General features: G+C 52.7%; 1 protein-coding gene across 3 annotated transcripts in view; it reads left to right on the plus strand.

Moving 5' to 3' along the window:
• Positions 1-1173: 1173 nt before the first annotated feature.
• Positions 1174-17782, plus strand: part of MBD1 (methyl-CpG binding domain protein 1) — a 38281-nt gene continuing 21672 nt past the window's right edge. For 2 of the 3 annotated variants that reach the window (XM_063433056.1, XM_063433058.1), the window contains exons 1-6: positions 1174-1310; positions 12471-12600; positions 15104-15215; positions 15297-15421; positions 15585-15670; positions 17245-17285. In XM_063433056.1, coding sequence (XP_063289126.1) covers positions 12491-12600; positions 15104-15215; positions 15297-15421; positions 15585-15670; positions 17245-17285 — 474 coding nt within the window. In that variant the 5' untranslated portion in view covers positions 1174-1310; positions 12471-12490. Of the gene's footprint in view, positions 1311-6028; positions 6049-12470; positions 12601-15103; positions 15216-15296; positions 15422-15584; positions 15671-17244; positions 17286-17782 lie in introns of those variants that run through there. The other variant, XM_063433057.1, reaches the window with a different exon arrangement.

The raw sequence follows: 17782 nt of genomic DNA on the forward strand, positions 1-17782 counted from the left end.
TGCAGTGGTTGTGGTGTCCCTTCTGATGTTGGGGTGCCCATGCAGTGGTTGTGGTGTCCCTGCTGATGTTGGGGTGCCCATGCAGTGGTTGTGGTGCCCCTGATGTTGGGGTACCCATGCACTGGTTGTGCTGCCCCTGCTGATTTTGGGGTACCCATGCACTGGTTGTGCTGCCCCTGCTGATTTTGGGGTACCCATGCAGTGGTTGTGGTGCCCCTGCTGATTTTGGGGTACCCATGCAGTGGTTGTGGTGCCCCTGCTGATGTTGGGGTGCCCATGCAGTGGTTGTGGTGTCCCTGATGATGTTGGGGTACCCATGCAGTGGTTGTGGTGTCCCTGATGATGTTGGGATACCCATGCAGTGGTTGTGGTGTCCCTGTTGATGTTGGGGTACCCATGCAGTGGTCGTGGTGCCCCTGCTGATGTTGGAGTACCCATGCAGTGGTTGTGGTGTCCCTGTTAATGTTGGGGTACCCATGCAGTGGTTGTGGTGTCCCTGCTGATGTTGGGGTACCCATGCAGTGGTTGTGGTGTCCCTGTTGATGTTGGGGTACCCATGCAGTGGTTGTGGTGCCCCTGCTGATGTTGGAGTACCCATGCAGTGGTTGTGGTGTCCCTGTTGATGTTGGGGTACCCATGCAGTGGTTGTGGTGTCCCTGCTGATGTTGGGGTACCCATGCAGTGGTTGTGGTGTCCCTGTTGATGTTGGGGTACCCATGCAGTGGTTGTGGTGTCCCTGTTGATGTTGGGGTACCCATGCAGTGGTTGTGGTGTCCCTGTTGGGGTACCCATGCAGTGGTTGTGGTGTCCCTGTTGATGTTGGGGTACCCATGCAGTGGTTGTGGTGTCCCTGTTGATGTTGGGGTGCCCCTGATATGTTGGGGTACCCATGCAGTGGTTGTGGTGTCCCTGTTGATGTTGGGGTACCCATGCAGTGTTTGTGGTGTCCCTGCAGTGGTTATGGTATGTGGGGTGGGTACAGAGAGCCCAGAAGCCCCTCACCCTCCGCGTGCCCCCAGAGAGCGGGAAACATCACAGCAGCCGCCATTTCATGTCTCAGCCTCGCAAACCCTCCAGCCAATCACAGCCAGGGGGCGGGGCCTGATGACGATCCGCATCAATTCGGCCGTTGGCTGTCAGTGTGGGCGGGGCTTTGTGTTCCACGCCTCGCTTTGGTCCGTTGTGTAATGGCGGCCGCAGTTCGGGAGTTCCCAGCTGGACCGGAAGTGTAAGATTTGAGGTTTCCGCTTCCTGTTTCGCTCCCGCTTGTCTCTCACCGTCTTCCCCGCGAACTATAGGATCACTGATCGGTGAGTGTCACCGGGGCCGCGCTGGTAGGGGGCTGGGCGGGGACTTCCGGGGGCCGCCGCCATTACTGAGAGCTACGTATGAGATTACCGGAGGGGGAGGGGGAGCTTTGTGTTACCGGGGAGCTCTGTTTTACCTGGGGGGGGGGGGAAGGGGACCTCTGTGACGGGGGGGAGGAGGAGCTCTGTGTTACCGGGGACCCCTTTGCGTTGATCGGTCCAGACGGGGGGAGAAGGGAGTCCGTCGATCGGTCCGGACGGGGGGGAGAAGGGAGTCCGTTGATCGGTCCGGACGGGGGGGGAGAAGGGTGCCCGTCGATCGGTCCGGACGGGGGGGAGAAGGGTGCCCGTCGATCGGTCCGGACGGGGGGAGAAGGGTGTCCGTCGATCGGTCTGGACGGGGGGAGAAGGGAGTCCGTCGATCGGTCTGGACGGGGGGAGAAGGGAGTCCGTCGATCGGTCCGGACGGGGGGAGAAGGGAGTCCGTCGATCGGTCCGGACGGGGGGGAGAAGGGAGTCCGTCGATCGGTCCGGACGGGGGGGAGAAGGGTGCCCGTCGATCGGTCCGGACGGGGGGGAGAAGGGTGCCGTCGATCGGTCCGGACGGGGGGGAGAAGGGTGCCGTCGATCGGTCCGGACGGGGGGGAGAAGGGTGCCCGTCGATCGGTCCGGACGGGGGGAGAAGGGTGCCCGTCGATCGGTACGGACGGGGGGGGGGAGAAGGGAGACCGTCAATCGGTCCGGACGGGGGGAGAGAAGGGAGACCGTTGATCGGTCCGGGCGGGGGGAGAAGGGTGCCCGTCGATCGGTCCGGACGGGGGGGAGAAGGGTGCCCGTCGATCGGTCCCTACGGGGGAGAAGGGTGCCCGTCGATCGGTCCCTACGGGGGAGAAGGGTGCCCGTCGATCGGTCCGGACGGGGGGAGAAGGGTGCCCGTCGATCGGGCGGGGGGAGAAGGGTGCCCGTCGATCGGTCCGGGCGGGGGGAGAAGGGTGCCCGTCGATCGGTCCGGGCGGGGGGAGAAGGGTGCCCGTCGATCGGTCCAGGCGGGGGAGAAGGGTGCCCGTCGATCGGTCCGGGCGGGGGGAGAAGGGTGCCCGTCGATCGGTCCGGGCGGGGGGAGAAGGGTGCCCGTCGATCGGTCCGGGCGGGGGGAGAAGGGTGCCCGTCGATCGGTCCGGGCGGGGGGAGAAGGGTGCCCGTCGATCGGTCCGGGCGGGGGGAGAAGGGTGCCCGTCGATCGGTCCGGGCGGGGGGAGAAGGGTGCCCGTCGATCGGTCCGGGCGGGGGGAGAAGGGTGCCCGTCGATCGGTACGGGGGGGGGAGAAGGGTGCCCGTCGATCGGTCCGGGCGGGGGGAGAAGGGTGCCCGTCGATCGGTCCGGGCGGGGGGAGAAGGGTGCCCGTCGATCGGTCCGGGCGGGGGGAGAAGGGTGCCCGTCGATCGGTCCGGGCGGGGGGAGAAGGGTGCCCGTCGATCGGTCCGGACGGGGGGGAGAAGGGTGACCGTCGATCGGTCCGGACGGGGGGGAGAAGGGAGACCGTCGATCGGTCCGGACGGGGGGGGGGGGAGAGAAGGGTGCCCGTCGATCGGAGGGGGGGGGGGAGAGAAGGGTGCCTGTCGATCGGTCCGGACGGGGGGGCGGGAGAGAAGGGTGCCCGTCGATCGGTTCCGGACGGGGGGCGGGAGAGAAGGGTGCCCGTCGATCGGTTCCGGACGGGGGGCGGGAGAGAAGGGTGCCCGTCGATCGGTCCGGACGGGGGGAGAAGGGTGCCCTTTGATCGGTCTGGACGGGGGGAGAAGGGTGCCCGTCGATCGGTCCGGACGGGGGGAGAAGGGTGCCCGTCGATCGGTCCGGACGGGGGGAGAAGGGTGCCCGTCGATCGGTCCGGACGGGGGGAGAAGGGTGCCCGTCGATCGGTCCGGACGGGGGGAGAAGGGTGCCCGTCGATCGGTCCGGACGGGGGGAGAAGGGTGCCCGTCGATCGGTCCGGACGGGGGGAGAAGGGTGCCCGTCGATCGGTCCGGACGGGGGGAGAAGGGTGCCCGTCGATCGGTCCGGACGGGGGGAGAAGGGTGCCCGTCGATCGGTCCGGACGGGGGGAGAAGGGTGCCCGTCGATCGGTCCGGACGGGGGGAGAAGGGTGCCCGTCGATCGGTCCGGACGGGGGGAGAAGGGTGCCCGTCGATCGGTCCGGACGGGGGGAGAAGGGTGCCCGTCGATCGGTCCGGACGGGGGGAGAAGGGTGCCCGTCGATCGGTCCGGACGGGGGGAGAAGGGTGCCCGTCGATCGGTCCCGACGGGGGGAGAAGGGTGCCCGTCGATCGGTCCCGACGGGGGGAGAAGGGTGCCCGTCGATCGGTCCCGACGGGGGGAGAAGGGTGCCCGTCGATCGGTCCCGACGGGGGGAGAAGGGTGCCCGTCGATCGGTCCCGACGGGGGGAGAAGGGTGCCCGTCGATCGGTCCCGACGGGGGGAGAAGGGTGCCAGTCGATCGGTCCCGACGGGGGGGGGGGATGGGTGCCCGTCGATCGGTCCCGACGGGGGGGGGATGGGTGCCCGTCGATCGGTCCCTACGGGGGGAGAAGGGTGCCCGTCGATCGGTCCCTACGGGGGGAGAAGGGTGCCCGTCGATCGGTCCCTACGGGGGGAGAAGGGAGCAAGTCGATCGGTCCCTACGGGGGGAGAAGGGAGCAAGTCGATCGGTCCCTACGGGGGGAGAAGGGAGCAAGTCGATCGGTCCCTACGGGGGAGAAGGGAGCAAGTCGTTCGGTCCCTACGGGGGGAGAAGGGAGCAAGTCGATCGGTCCCTACGGGGGGAGAAGGGAGCAAGTCGATCGGTCCCTACGGGGGGAGAAGGGAGCAAGTCGATCGGTCCCTACGGGGGGAGAAGGGAGCAAGTCGATCGGTCCCTACGGGGGGAGAAGGGAGCAAGTCGATCGGTCCCTACGGGGGGAGAAGGGAGCAAGTCGATCGGTCCCTACGGGGGAGAAGGGAGCAAGTCGATCGGTCCATACTGGGGCCCGTTGATGCCGGTCAATCGGTCCGTACAGGGGTGGGAGAAGGGGGCGCGTTGATCGGTCTGTACGGGTGTGCGGGTCGTTCGCTCTGTACGGGGGTGGGAGGTCGGTGCGGGTCGATCAATCTATAGGGGGGGTTGTATGAACAAGGATAAAGGTGATGCTATTGACTGTCTGTCCTAAGGGGACAGAGGTAGAGGGGAATGAAATCTGCAGTAAGTTTGTAGAAGAGGGGGGGGGATGCAATCAGTGGTCTGTAACAGAGAGACATCCTGAAATCTTTGGGGCAGCAACAGGAAAGTGCTTGATGATCTATGGGGCAGCGGTGGTTGAATTTCAAATATGTGAATATGTGTCTGTCAGTGAGTTTAAGTATGAGTTTGGAAAATTGCTTGCTTGTATGCAGAACTGGTCTTCAAGTGCCCCATGCAAGACTTATGAGCGTTGAATGCTCATATGGGCAGCCTCCAATAATCTGATGGGAGTTAGGCCAGGCCCCAGTAATCTGTTGGGGAGGGACACAGCCGGGAACACTTATTATAGTTTGTAAAGGGGATGACGTGATCATCTGGATGGGTTAGACTTGTGTTTTAATTGAACGATCGAGTGTGGGCCTGTGATGGCAGACATTTTCTTTTAATATAATTTAGTCCCCGTGTGGCTTACATGGCTTCCACCTTGGCAGTATAGTCTTGAACTGATGATGCACTACAGATTTTAATTGCCTGGCTTTTATGATGCTGGCTTTGATCAGAAGCTATAAAACTCAGCATTGGCTGTAAATCATGGAGAGCATGTGCTTTAGGCATGTGGAAAGTCCAGAGGGGGGAGTGTGATGCCACAGACTGCAAGGCTTGTAAAAGGCATGTTTATTTTTTTTGTAAATAAAGCTCTAAAGCATTAGATCTGCAACGGTATTTATATTAGCAATGTGCAGAAGCAACGTGTACTCAGGCAGACGTCACTGACCGGTGTATCTGCTTGGTGAGTTCTTATCCAAATACACCTTCATGCCAAAATAAAAATGCAAAGCCCTATTTATACATGGGATGCAGCTTGGCAAATGATGGCACTTTAGGGAAAAATGTACTAAAACGACAGTAACAGACATAAATTAACCTTATAGAACGGGAGTAAACGCCATGGAAACAGGTGACATTATTGTGGCAGGCTTTCTGTAGCTGTCGGTGATGGGAAAGTGGGGTAAAGTTACCATGGAAGCTGTTAGGGTCAATTTTATTGCTTTGGCTTCATGTATCAAATTATATATAATGCTTAGAGACTTTTTAGCTGGATTAGTCAAATGTTTTAAAATGCTGCCTTAGTAGGGGCTTCTTCTGTTTGAAAAACAAGTATTCCACCTCTCCCTGAGTTATGTTGAGCAAGTTTGCTTATCTACTCCTAACATGCAGAATTGTACGTGATGTGTTAGAATTGCTTGGTTTGCAAAGATTACTGTGCCAATCTGTGATTGGCTGAATAAAGTGTAACACCCTAGACTAAAAAAATCTATATAACTCCTTGTTGGGAGGGGAAAATTTAAAGGGCTTGATGAAATACATTGCGTTGTCCAGTGTGTGTTATTTCTGACAGGTCGTTTCCCAGATCTGAGAGAGAAAGCCAGAAAGCAGAAATTTGGATCCAGTCTTACAGAAGCCAATGGAATATTATACCCATTTGTTTCCATGGCAACTGCCCCACTTTTAGAACGGAGCCCATGGTGATTGCTCTGCTTTTGGAAATTGGCAGTAGCCTTATAAAAGTGGCAGATTGTGCACAGAAAATGTTTCTCTATCTGTGTAACTAGGCCAGCGAGTAGCCATTAAAGCCATGTCTTGTGACTCTGTAACCCTGCCGTGTCTGAGTCAGCTCAGGGGTTTGGTCACATGACACTTTATTAATCTGAATACGAATGTCAGGACACGAATGTATCGAGCTAGGCTCTGCAGAGACAGTGTATAATCAGTAGTTTATCTTTTTCATAGGATTTTCTTTTTTTCTCGTGTATGTTGCGTTGCACGGTTTGTGCTATTCTTTAGATAGTTTTCATGTTATGAGGGGTGCTACCTGGACAGAATAATCTATCCTGGCTGTTAGTCAAGTTTTTACTTTGCTGTATGTGATGTATTCCCTGAGTTCAGGAGATGGAAGGCGTGAATCTGCCATACTCCCTCCATTGTACCATCTCTGTCTATTCCTTGTAGATGCCATTGTCCTGCTGTCATAGAAGCCAGCATGGTTGTGTTCTTCTGGTGGTCAGACTTGGTGACATCAAGTACTGCTCCTTTGTCCTCCCGGCAGCTGGTGATTGATTTACACTCCTGTAATAAATTGTGTGTGTGTTCTATGGAACAACTCAGGAATGACTTTTGGGCTCATTTGTCTGTGTTCGCACAGGTACTCCCAAAAGTGGACCAGCCGTTGGCCCCTTTTTTTCTGGAACTATTTTGGGCCATCACCTCGTGGCCGGCCGGTCAGAACTTTACCCGAATGGCGATTCCTTTCTACCAAATGGATCTGGGGGCTATTTGGACATCTTGGGCGCTCAGATCAGGGCTATTCTGGGAATTAAGATTTGTGAGGTTCCTGTGAATTATGACCGTTATTGGGGAGTTTTATGTATTTTTATGTATGGTCGTAAATTTGTTATTTAAAAGGGCAGCATATGTTTAGACGTATGTTAGTTCATGTTACACCAGTCTGTCCGCCGTATCTGACTCCGCCTCCATGATGGACATAATCACTCTTTGCCATAGGAAAGCATTGGAAGGCTATTGTACAGCAAAATGCTGCGCTAATCAGCATCTTCTCATGCATCTCTATGGGGAACATACAGCGTTACCATACAGAGCATGGAGACGCTAAACTGCATCAGGTATAGGAAGCACCTCTAGGGGCAGTCGGAGCTACTGCAGGTACAGGCTATAAGCACCAACACCAAATCATTAAACTGTAGTGCTTCTGTCATTGGAAATAAAGCTTTGTTAGTTGAAAAAAAAAAAAAAAACTGGCACCTAGATTTAAAGCAAATGTGTCAAGCTCTGTTCTAAAGGTAGAGCAGACTCTGCAGGATTACATTTTGTCACAGTAAATGGGACAATGATGGTTTACCCCCCTGCAGTGCAGGCACATTCTCTGTACACAATTAGGGAGACAGAGTGAGATAATATCAGTTAATTGGATTCATTGTTCATTAACAGTTAATTGGATTCATTGTTTCCCCCTCTGTCTGGAATTAGCTGTACCTGATGTTTCATGTTAAATAACCCCTTAAGGACAGAGCTTCAGAAGCTTGTCTTTCACTTAATGACAACGGCATTTTTTTGCTGTTTGCGTTCAACTGCAATTTGCATTTTACTAATTTATTGCACCGACGCATATTATACACCGTTTTTTAAAGGACAGAAAGGGCTTTAATTTGATGTAACCTATATATATATATATATACATAAATGCTTATTTATTATAAAAAAAAAAGAGAAATTTAGATTATTTTTTTTACAGTTTTTGCAATAATAATGTGTGCACAATTAGTTCAGGTTAAGGAAAGTAATTAAAACTAAATTCATTTAGTTGTTCTGATTTAGAGAATATATAATGTGTCTGGGATTTTCAGTTTTTTTTTGGTAGTTACAGGTCACAAAGCACAAGGAGTAAAATAAACTTTTAATGTGGAGTGATTTTAGAATTTGGTATGTTTGTCTTGTAAGCTTAATAGCCATAAAAGAAAACAAAATTGCCACACAAAAGTATATATTTATATAAAGTAGACACCACAGGCTATTTACCTAAGGTTGTTTTGACACTTTCTACGTAGCCATTTTACCGCCAACCTCTGCTAAATATTGGAGTAAAATTGTGTTTTTTGGGGGTTTTCGCACACAAACTTATAACAAAGAACTTCTCATGTGTATTTTGTAAAGTTGGTGTGTGCTATTCCTGTACAAAGTTTTATTTTGTGTTCAGTTACATCTGCTGAGTAAAATGACACCCCCATTGTATGTCTTTGGCACTATTTCGTGAAGCTACAGTGCCATATAGGAGACCTGTCCTTTTCAGTATCACAGTCGAATTTTGAGAGACGGATTTAATGAGCCTATGCTTCCATTTGGGGTATTATAGTAGTTTGACTGTTCAAAAACCCCCCACAAAGGCCTACCATTTGTAAAAGTAGACACTCCTGGGTATCTCATAAGGTGCATATTGTGCCTTAGCATGCCCCCATTTTTCCACCAATATATGCCAAAGTATGTGGTAAAAAGAGTTCCAGGCACTCAACGGATCGACTTGGGGATGTCCATGGGTGCTCACAGATCATTTTTTAAGTTCTATCTGTCTGGATAACCAGTCAGTGTTTCCGTTTTGTTTCTCTGGTGCGGGCCTGTTGCCGAGTGACTACCGGGTATAGTTTCTGCGGTTGTCCCTGGGACTCAAAAGCGGAGGTGAACTTTCCCAAGTCATTCCCCAGTTGTACTTCGTCCGGCAGTTCCGGCATCAACCGAACCTCCACCATTCCAGTCCCATAGTATTTTTTTTTTTAATCCCCCCTTCCCTGTTCCATAGTGTTCTTTTCTCCCCTCCCCTGTCCCATAGTATTTTTTTATCCCCCCTCCCCTGTCCCATACTGTTCTTTCCTCCCCTCCCCTGTCCCATAGTATTCTTTTCTCCCCTCCCCTGTCCCATAGTGTTCTTTTCTCCCCTCCCCTGTCCCACAGTATTCTTTTCTCCCCTCCCCTGTCCCACAGTATTCTTTTCTCCCCTCCCCTGTCCCACAGTATTCTTTTCTCCCCTCCCCTGTCCCATAGTATTCTTTTCTCCCCTCCCCTGTCCCATAGTGTTCTTTTCTCCCCTCCCCTGTCCCATAGTGTTCTTTTCTCCCCTCCCCTGTCCCATAGTGTTCTTTTCTCCCCTCCCCTGTCCCATAGTGTTCTTTTCTCCCCTCCCCTGTCCCATAGTGTTCTTTTCTCCCCTCCCCTGTCCCATAGTGTTCTTTTCTCCCCTCCCCTGTCCCACAGTATTCTTTTCTCCCCTCCCCTGTCCCACAGTATTCTTTTCTCCCCTCCCCTGTCCCACAGTATTCTTTTCTCCCCTCCCCTGTCCCATAGTATTCTTTTCTCCCCTCCCTTGTCCCATAGTATTCTTTTCTCCCCTCCCCTGTCCCATAGTATTCTTTTCTCCCCTCCCCTGTCCCATAGTGTTCTTTTCTCCCCTCCCCTGTCCCATAGTGTTCTTTTCTCCCCTCCCCTGTCCCATAGTGTTCTTTTCTCCCCTCCCCTGTCCCATAGTGTTCTTTTCTCCCCTCCCCTGTCCCATAGTGTTCTTTTCTCCCCTCCCCTGTCCCATAGTGTTCTTTTCTCCCCTCCCCTGTCCCACAGTATTCTTTTCTCCCCTCCCCTGTCCCACAGTATTCTTTTCTCCCCTCCCCTGTCCCACAGTATTCTTTTCTCCCCTCCCCTGTCCCACAGTATTCTTTTCTCCCCTCCCCTGTCCCATAGTATTCTTTTCTCCCCTCCCTTGTCCCATAGTATTCTTTTCTCCCCTCCCCTGTCCCATAGTATTTTTTTTAATCCCCCCTCCCCTGTTCCATAGTGTTCTTTTCTCCCCTCCCCTGTCCCATAGTATTTTTTTTAATCCCCCCTCCCCTGTTCCATAGTGTTCTTTTCTCCCCTCCCCTGTCCCATAGTATTTTTTTTAATCCCCCCTCCCCTGTTCCATAGTGTTCTTTTCTCCCCTCCCCTGCCCCATAGTATTTTTTTTTATCCCCCCCTCCCCTGTCCCATACTGTTCTTTTATCCCCCGTCTCAAGTGCAGTATTCTTGACTTTTCATTACTATCTTTCATTGTGATATATAATCATCTGAATTGTTAATGCAAGCATGTCAGGTAAACTATGCACTAAAAAAATATAAATTTCAGTGCATTCCTAAGTAAAACAATCCAATGGAGCAGTCAGGCACAGTAAAATAATCCAAGAATCTCCCACCTCCTCCCCAGCAACTGGACGACACACAGCTCTGGGGGTATAATTGAATTTTATTGATACATACACAACTTTTATGCCCAGTCCCATGCAAGGGGCTTTTACAAGCAGAAAATGCAGGTAATTCAATCCCAAGATCCTCAGTGCCTGAGAGATAATTGCCTGAGTAGACTCCTATTATTTAATTCTCTCTCAGGCACAGAAAATCCACAAAATATCCTGTACCCCAACCATACATAGGAACCCCACAAAAAGTAAATTCCCTGATAGCCCAAATCTTAGTGACCAGCATATCCAAGAATCACTCAGATCGGTTTGGCAGAACGGGAATGCCATCGTGATGAAGTTTTGACCGGCGAGACATGGGGCGCTAGCCCAAAATAGTTCCAGAGAAATAGGTGTCCTGGCCGGTCTCCATTCGTGATGTTCCTGTGCGAAAACCATATATAACGGCTGCCCTAGTAGTGAGAGGGTATCAGCCGTTGGAGACGTCCTTTTTCCCTGCTGTGTAGTAGTGGAGTTACTTATTCCCATCCAAGAGAAGAGTCAGGCATACCTGTTAAAATAGCCAGGTGGTTATGCAGTAAATCCCCTTCCAAGAACGAGACAAGGCTACGTTTTGAAGGGTCAAGAAGAACTGAATTTTAATGATAGGGATTCTCCTTTTATGTGATTCTGCCCATGCAAGGGAGACACCCACATAATTAACACAACAACCAATAAAACATAAGGTACATCCCACACATCTCCTCCCCTCAGATAAGCTTGTAACCCAATTAACAGAAACACATATATCCCCAAGTTTTGGATGTACCTCAAATACACAGAGCCCTATTCTGGGGGACCAACATATAAAAAAATCAGCCCATTCGGTTCAGTGGTTCGGGAGATATGGGACTTTAAAGTTTTGACCGACCACACAGGCAAATTAGCCGAAAATAGTTCCATGAATTTTGGCCTTGCGGTCGGTCTTTGTTCGTGTGTTAAAAGTCACAGAAAGGCTTGCCATCCGTACGTAACTCGACGTTCGCTAGCATCCCCATAGGCTATTAAGTCTTTATAGCCAGGGTGTTCGTAGTTTTTATAGCCAGGGTGTTCGGTAGTTTTGGCACGAAGTTTCGGTGTTATGGAGGTCTCAGCAGTGTTTGCCTAGTCGAGTGTCCGATTTTAGTTCCACACGCTCGACGGCAAAACACAGCTGTTCGGGAGTTAAGATGGCCGCGAACACGTGTAAAAGTCCCGAAATGGCGGGCACCCAGGAACTGAAACAACGCGTTCGTGCGTTTCCCATTGAAGCTGAATGTGCCGATCAGGGAGGTAAATAACCACTTAATTAAACAGCAGGGTGGTCCGGTGTTCGGTAGTTTATATTCGTATAGGGAATACGTTAGAAGTCCCGAACTGCTGTATTGTAATATCCACACGAAAACAGGTAAGGATCTTCAATTTGTTACACCATACAAGGGAATCTATAGCTTTCAGGATGCGAATGCTCCCCCTGTTCAGTAATACAAATCTCCCGAACTCCGTTCGTGTAGGTGGTCGTGAACGGGCAACGGTTGAAAGTTTACCGGTGTTCGTGCGAGTGCCTAGCCGAAAAGAGTTCCAGACACTCAATGACCAAGTACCGTTGCCCTCGTTCGGGAGACAAGATGGCTGCTATTCTCTCTGCCATGTGTTCGGTTATACGAAATGGCGGCCACCCAGGATAGGCGCTCATTAATTGTTTTTCCCTGCTGTTTTCACTCTTAAGGGGCTGGTGTCAATATTCTAATGGGGTACAGGGGTGGTCCTCGTTCGGGAGACAAATGGATCCCGTTCGTATAAGGTCTCCCGAAATGGACAAAGAGGAACCACTCAAAATAACGGGAAAAGGCACAGTACTGTAACAGGGCGGGGGTTACGGACAGCCAAATAAGGGAATAAGTGTCTATTCCGCTACAGTTAGAATTCTGCTAGTGGTTGTGTATAATGGGGAAAATTCTTTATTTTGTGACCATATTTCTTTCAGGGTAATGTGCTCCTCCCACAGACTGCCTTCTGGCTTAACAAGGAGGAATCTAGCTAGTCCGAATACAGGCACCGTGAGGGTGGGGGGTCAGGCGTCTATACTTTTGGGTCACAGAGTGTATTTTTCAAATTATTATTTTTTTTCTTTTCAGTGCTAGGCCCCTCAGTCACAATGTCTGAAGGGTGGGAAGATTGGCCTGTGCTTGGCCCAGGATGGAAACGCAGACAAGTAATTCGTAAATCCGGAGCATCTTGTGGAAACAGGGATACGTATTACCAAAGGTGAGCTAGGCAGGGGCGTGTTACATCCTATTTACAGCTTTAACCATAAAGCTTCTCTTGCCCTAGAAAATATGTACGGTTTGTACTCACAGTTGCAGGCTGCAGCTGAACCACGTTTGTGCTGTTTAAGCACTTCTAATTGTTGCTCTCCTTAATGCAACGTGATAGCCATGTTACCTTAAACAGCGGGGCCCCGGTATCCACGTTACCTTAAACAGCGGGGCCCCGGTATCCACGTTACCTTAAACAGCGGGGCCCCGGTATCCACGTTACCTTAAACAGCAGGGCCCCGGTATCCACGTTACCTTAAACAGCAGGGCCCCGGTATCCACGTTACCTTAAACAGCGGGGCCCCGGTATCCACGTTACCTTAAACAGCGGGGCCCCGGTATCCACGTTACCTTAAACAGCGGGGCCCCGGTATCCACGTTACCTTAAACAGCGGGGCCCCGGTATCCACGTTACCTTAAACAGCGGGGCCCCGGTATCCACGTTACCTTAAACAGCGGGGCCCCGGTATCCACGTTACCTTAAACAGCGGGGCCCCGGTATCCACGTTACCTTAAACAGCGGGGCCCCGGTATCCACGTTACCTTAAACAGCGGGGCCCCGGTATCCACGTTACCTTAAACAGCGGGGCCCCGGTATCCACGTTACCTTAAACAGCGGGGCCCCGGTATCCACGTTACCTTAAACAGCGGGGCCCCGGTATCCACGTTACCTTAAACAGCGGGGCCCCGGTATCCACGTTACCTTAAACAGCGGGGCCCCGGTATCCACGTTACCTTAAACAGCGGGGCCCCGGTATCCACGTTACCTTAAACAGCGGGGCCCCGGTATCCACGTTACCTTAAACAGCGGGGCCCCGGTATCCACGTTACCTTAAACAGCGGGGCCCCGGTATCCACGTTACCTTAAACAGCGGGGCCCCGGTATCCACGTTACCTTAAACAGCGGGGCCCCGGTATCCACGTTACCTTAAACAGCGGGGCCCCGGTATCCACGTTACCTTAAACAGCGGGGCCCCGGTATCCACGTTACCTTAAACAGCGGGGCCCCGGTATCCACGTTACCTTAAACAGCGGGGCCCCGGTATCCACGTTACCTTAAACAGCGGGGCCCCGGTATCCACGTTACCTTAAACAGCGGGGCCCCGGTATCCACGTTACCTTAAACAGCGGGGCCCCGGTATCCACGTTACCTTAAACAGCGGGGCCCCGGTATCCACGTTACCTTAAACAGCGGGGCCCCGGTATCCACGTTACCTTAAACAGCGGGGCCCCGGTATCCACGTTACCTTAAACAGCGGGGCCCCGGTATCCACGTTACCTTAAACAGCGGGGCCCCGGTATCCACGTTACCTTAAACAGCGGGGCCCCGGTATCCACGTTACCTTAAACAGCGGGGCCCCGGTATCCACGTTACCTTAAACAGCGGGGCCCCGGTATCCACGTTACCTTAAACAGCGGGGCCCCGGTATCCACGTTACCTTAAACAGCGGGGCCCCGGTATCCACGTTACCTTAAACAGCGGGGCCCCGGTATCCACGTTACCTTAAACAGCGGGGCCCCGGTATCCACGTTACCTTAAACAGCGGGGCCCCGGTATCCACGTTACCTTAAACAGCGGGGCCCCGGTATCCACGTTACCTTAAACAGCGGGGCCCCGGTATCCACGTTACCTTAAACAGCGGGGCCCCGGTATCCACGTTACCTTAAACAGCGGGGCCCCGGTATCCACGTTACCTTAAACAGCGGGGCCCCGGTATCCACGTTACCTTAAACAGCGGGGCCCCGGTATCCACGTTACCTTAAACAGCGGGGCCCCGGTATCCACGTTACCTTAAACAGCGGGGCCCCGGTATCCACGTTACCTTAAACAGCGGGGCCCCGGTATCCACGTTACCTTAAACAGCGGGGCCCCGGTATCCACGTTACCTTAAACAGCGGGGCCCCGGTATCCACGTTACCTTAAACAGCGGGGCCCCGGTATCCACGTTACCTTAAACAGCGGGGCCCCGGTATCCACGTTACCTTAAACAGCGGGGCCCCGGTATCCACGTTACCTTAAACAGCGGGGCCCCGGTATCCACGTTACCTTAAACAGCGGGGCCCCGGTATCCACGTTACCTTAAACAGCGGGGCCCGGGTATCCACGTTACATTAAAAAGCGGACCCCGGTATCCACGTTACCTTAAACAGCGGGGCCCCGGTATCCACGTTACCTTAAACAGCGGGGCCCCGGTATCCACGTTACCTTAAACAGCGGGGCCCCGGTATCCACGTTACCTTAAACAGCGGGGCCCCGGTATCCACGTTACATTAAACAGCGGACCCTGATATCCACGTTACATTAAGCAGCGGGGGCCCCGTATCCACGTTACATTAAGCAGCGGTGATTGAGAACAAGCTGCTCAGAACTAGAGCTGTTTCTACAAAACACATTTTTCTAAGTTGAACATGGTATTTCTTCTTATTTGATAATTATCTTGTGTTTTTCTTAGCCCCAATGGAGAGCGTGTTCGAAGTAAGATTGAGCTGTCAAAGTTATTGGGAGTTGAGGTCGACCTGTCTATGTTTGACTTTAAGAATGGGGTGATTATTCCCCATGAAGATGTAAGTGCTCTTTATTTGGTTTCTGTTCGCAAATTTCATTTCTTTTAGTCTATAAACCTGTAACCCTGTCTGTTTTCATAGAGGAAAAAACTCAGTAGACCAAGTTTACCTCTTCAACCTCAAAGTCAACCCAAAAAGCAACGCTTTTCTGAGCCTTCGCAGCATGATGTGGACCTCCAGAATAGCGTGCATGAGTCACTGGATGTGTAAGTTACTGCCAACTACAGAAATTGGTTGCGAGTGGGAGGAATGGGGGAGACTTGTTGAAGGGTGCTCAGGAAGGGTAAATGACTGGGAAGGCAGACTTTGGGGGCACACCCACTGTTAATACAGAGTATCTGACTCTTGTTTTCTTTTTTCTTTTTGAAGTCAGTGCATGGGATGTATGCAGTGGTTTAATGGAGTTGAATTTGGGAAATCCAAGCAGACAAACTGGTATTGTGCAGACTGCAGAGGTAAGTGCAGCAAAAGTATGGCTAGATATGATGACCATTAAAGGGGTGCGGGAGGCTGTAGCTAACTTTAAAAATATATATTTTCACTTTTTAAATGCATTACATAAGTTATAAAATATACTTTTTGAAGTTCCTGCCAGAGAATGCGCATATTCCCCAAACAGAGAGACAGATGGATGGAGTGTGCTCTCCCTTCCTTAGACAGAGACGGAGCGCGCTCTCCCTTCCTTAGACAGAGACGGAGCGCGCTCTCCCTTCCTTAGACAGAGACGGATCGCGCTCTCCCTTCCTAAGACAGAGACGGATCGCGCTCTCCCTTCCTTAGACAGAGACGGATCGCGCTCTCCCTTCCTTAGACAGAGACGGAGCGCGCTCTCCCTTCCTTAGACAGAGACGGAGCGCGCTCTCCCTTCCTTAGACAGAGACGGAGCGCGCTCTCCCTTCCTTAGACAGAGACGGAGCGCGCTCTCCCTTCCTTAGACAGAGACGGAGCGCGCTCTCCCTTCCTTAGACAGAGACGGAGCGCGCTCTCCCTTCCTTAGACAGAGACGGAGCGCGCTCTCCCTTCCTTAGACAGAGACGGAGCGCGCTCTCCCTTCCTTAGACAGAGACGGAGCGCGCTCTCCCTTCCTTAGACAGAGACGGAGCGCGCTCTCCCTTCCTTAGACAGAGACGGAGCGCGCTCTCCCTTCCTTAGACAGAGACGGAGCGCGCTCTCCCTTCCTTAGACAGAGACGGAGCGCGCTCTCCCTTCCTTAGACAGAGACGGAGCGCGCTCTCCCTTCCTTAGACAGAGACGGAGCGCGCTCTCCCTTCCTTAGACAGAGACGGAGCGCGCTCTCCCTTCCTTAGACAGAGACGGAGCGCGCTCTCCCTTCCTTAGACAGAGACGGAGCGCGCTCTCCCTTCCTTAGACAGAGACGGAGCGCGCTCTCCCTTCCTTAGACAGAGACGGAGCGCGCTCTCCCTTCCTTAGACAGAGACGGAGCGCGCTCTCCCTTCCTTAGACAGAGACGGAGCGCGCTCTCCCTTCCTTAGACAGAGACGGAGCGCGCTCTCCCTTCCTTAGACAGAGACGGAGCGCGCTCTCCCTTCCTTAGACAGAGACGGAGCGCGCTCTCCCTGCCTTAGACAGAGACGGAGCGCGCTCTCCCTGCCTTAGACAGAGACGGAGCGCGCTCTCCCTGCCTTAGACAGAGACGGAGCGCGCTCTCCCTGCCTTAGACAGAGACGGAGCGCGCTCTCCCTGCCTTAGACAGAGACGGAGCGCGCTCTCCCTGCCTTAGACAGAGACGGAGCGCGCTCTCCCTGCCTTAGACAGAGACGGAGCGCGCTCTCCCTGCCTTAGACAGAGACGGAGCGCGCTCTCCCTGCCTTAGACAGAGACGGAGCGCGCTCTCCCTTCCTTAGACAGAGACGGAGCGCGCTCTCCCTTCCTTAGACAGAGACGGAGCGCGCTCTCCCTGCCTTAGACAGAGACGGAGCGCGCTCTCCCTGCCTTAGACAGAGACGGAGCGCGCTCCTTATTTAAAAAGATATGGCGATCTGCATTTACTTAGTTTTTTTTATTTCAGCTTCCAGACGTGCACTTAATAGAGAACAGAAGTTGCTCAAGGTAAGTCTTCTACTTCGTGCTTGTCTAAAGCAGGGGTGCCCAAAAGGTAGATCCCCAGATGGTTTAAAACTACAGCTTCCACGATGCTTTACAATCCTAATGTAATGTCAAAGGTTACATGGGAGTTGTAGTTCTGCAACATCTTCTTGACCTTGTTATAGTGGATATACAGAGTCTGTGTGTGTGGGGGTTCCTGACCTTGTTATAGTGGATATACAGAGTCTGTGTGCAGGTTCCTGACCTTGTTATAGTGGATATACAGAGTCTGTGTGGGGGTTCCTGACCTTGTTATAGTGGATATACAGAGTCTGTGTGTGTGTGGGTTCCTGACCTTGTTATAGTGGATATACAGAGTCTGTGTGTGTGGGGGTTCCTGACCTTGTTATAGTGGATATACAGAGTCTGTGTGTGTGGGTTCCTGACCTTGTTATAGTGGATATACAGAGTCTGTGTGGGGGTTCCTGACCTTGTTATAGTGGATATACAGAGTCTGTGTG

The sequence above is a fragment of the Pelobates fuscus genome, chromosome 9 (assembly GCF_036172605.1).
Source record: "Pelobates fuscus isolate aPelFus1 chromosome 9, aPelFus1.pri, whole genome shotgun sequence".
In the NCBI taxonomy this organism is placed as follows: domain Eukaryota; kingdom Metazoa; phylum Chordata; class Amphibia; order Anura; family Pelobatidae; genus Pelobates; species Pelobates fuscus.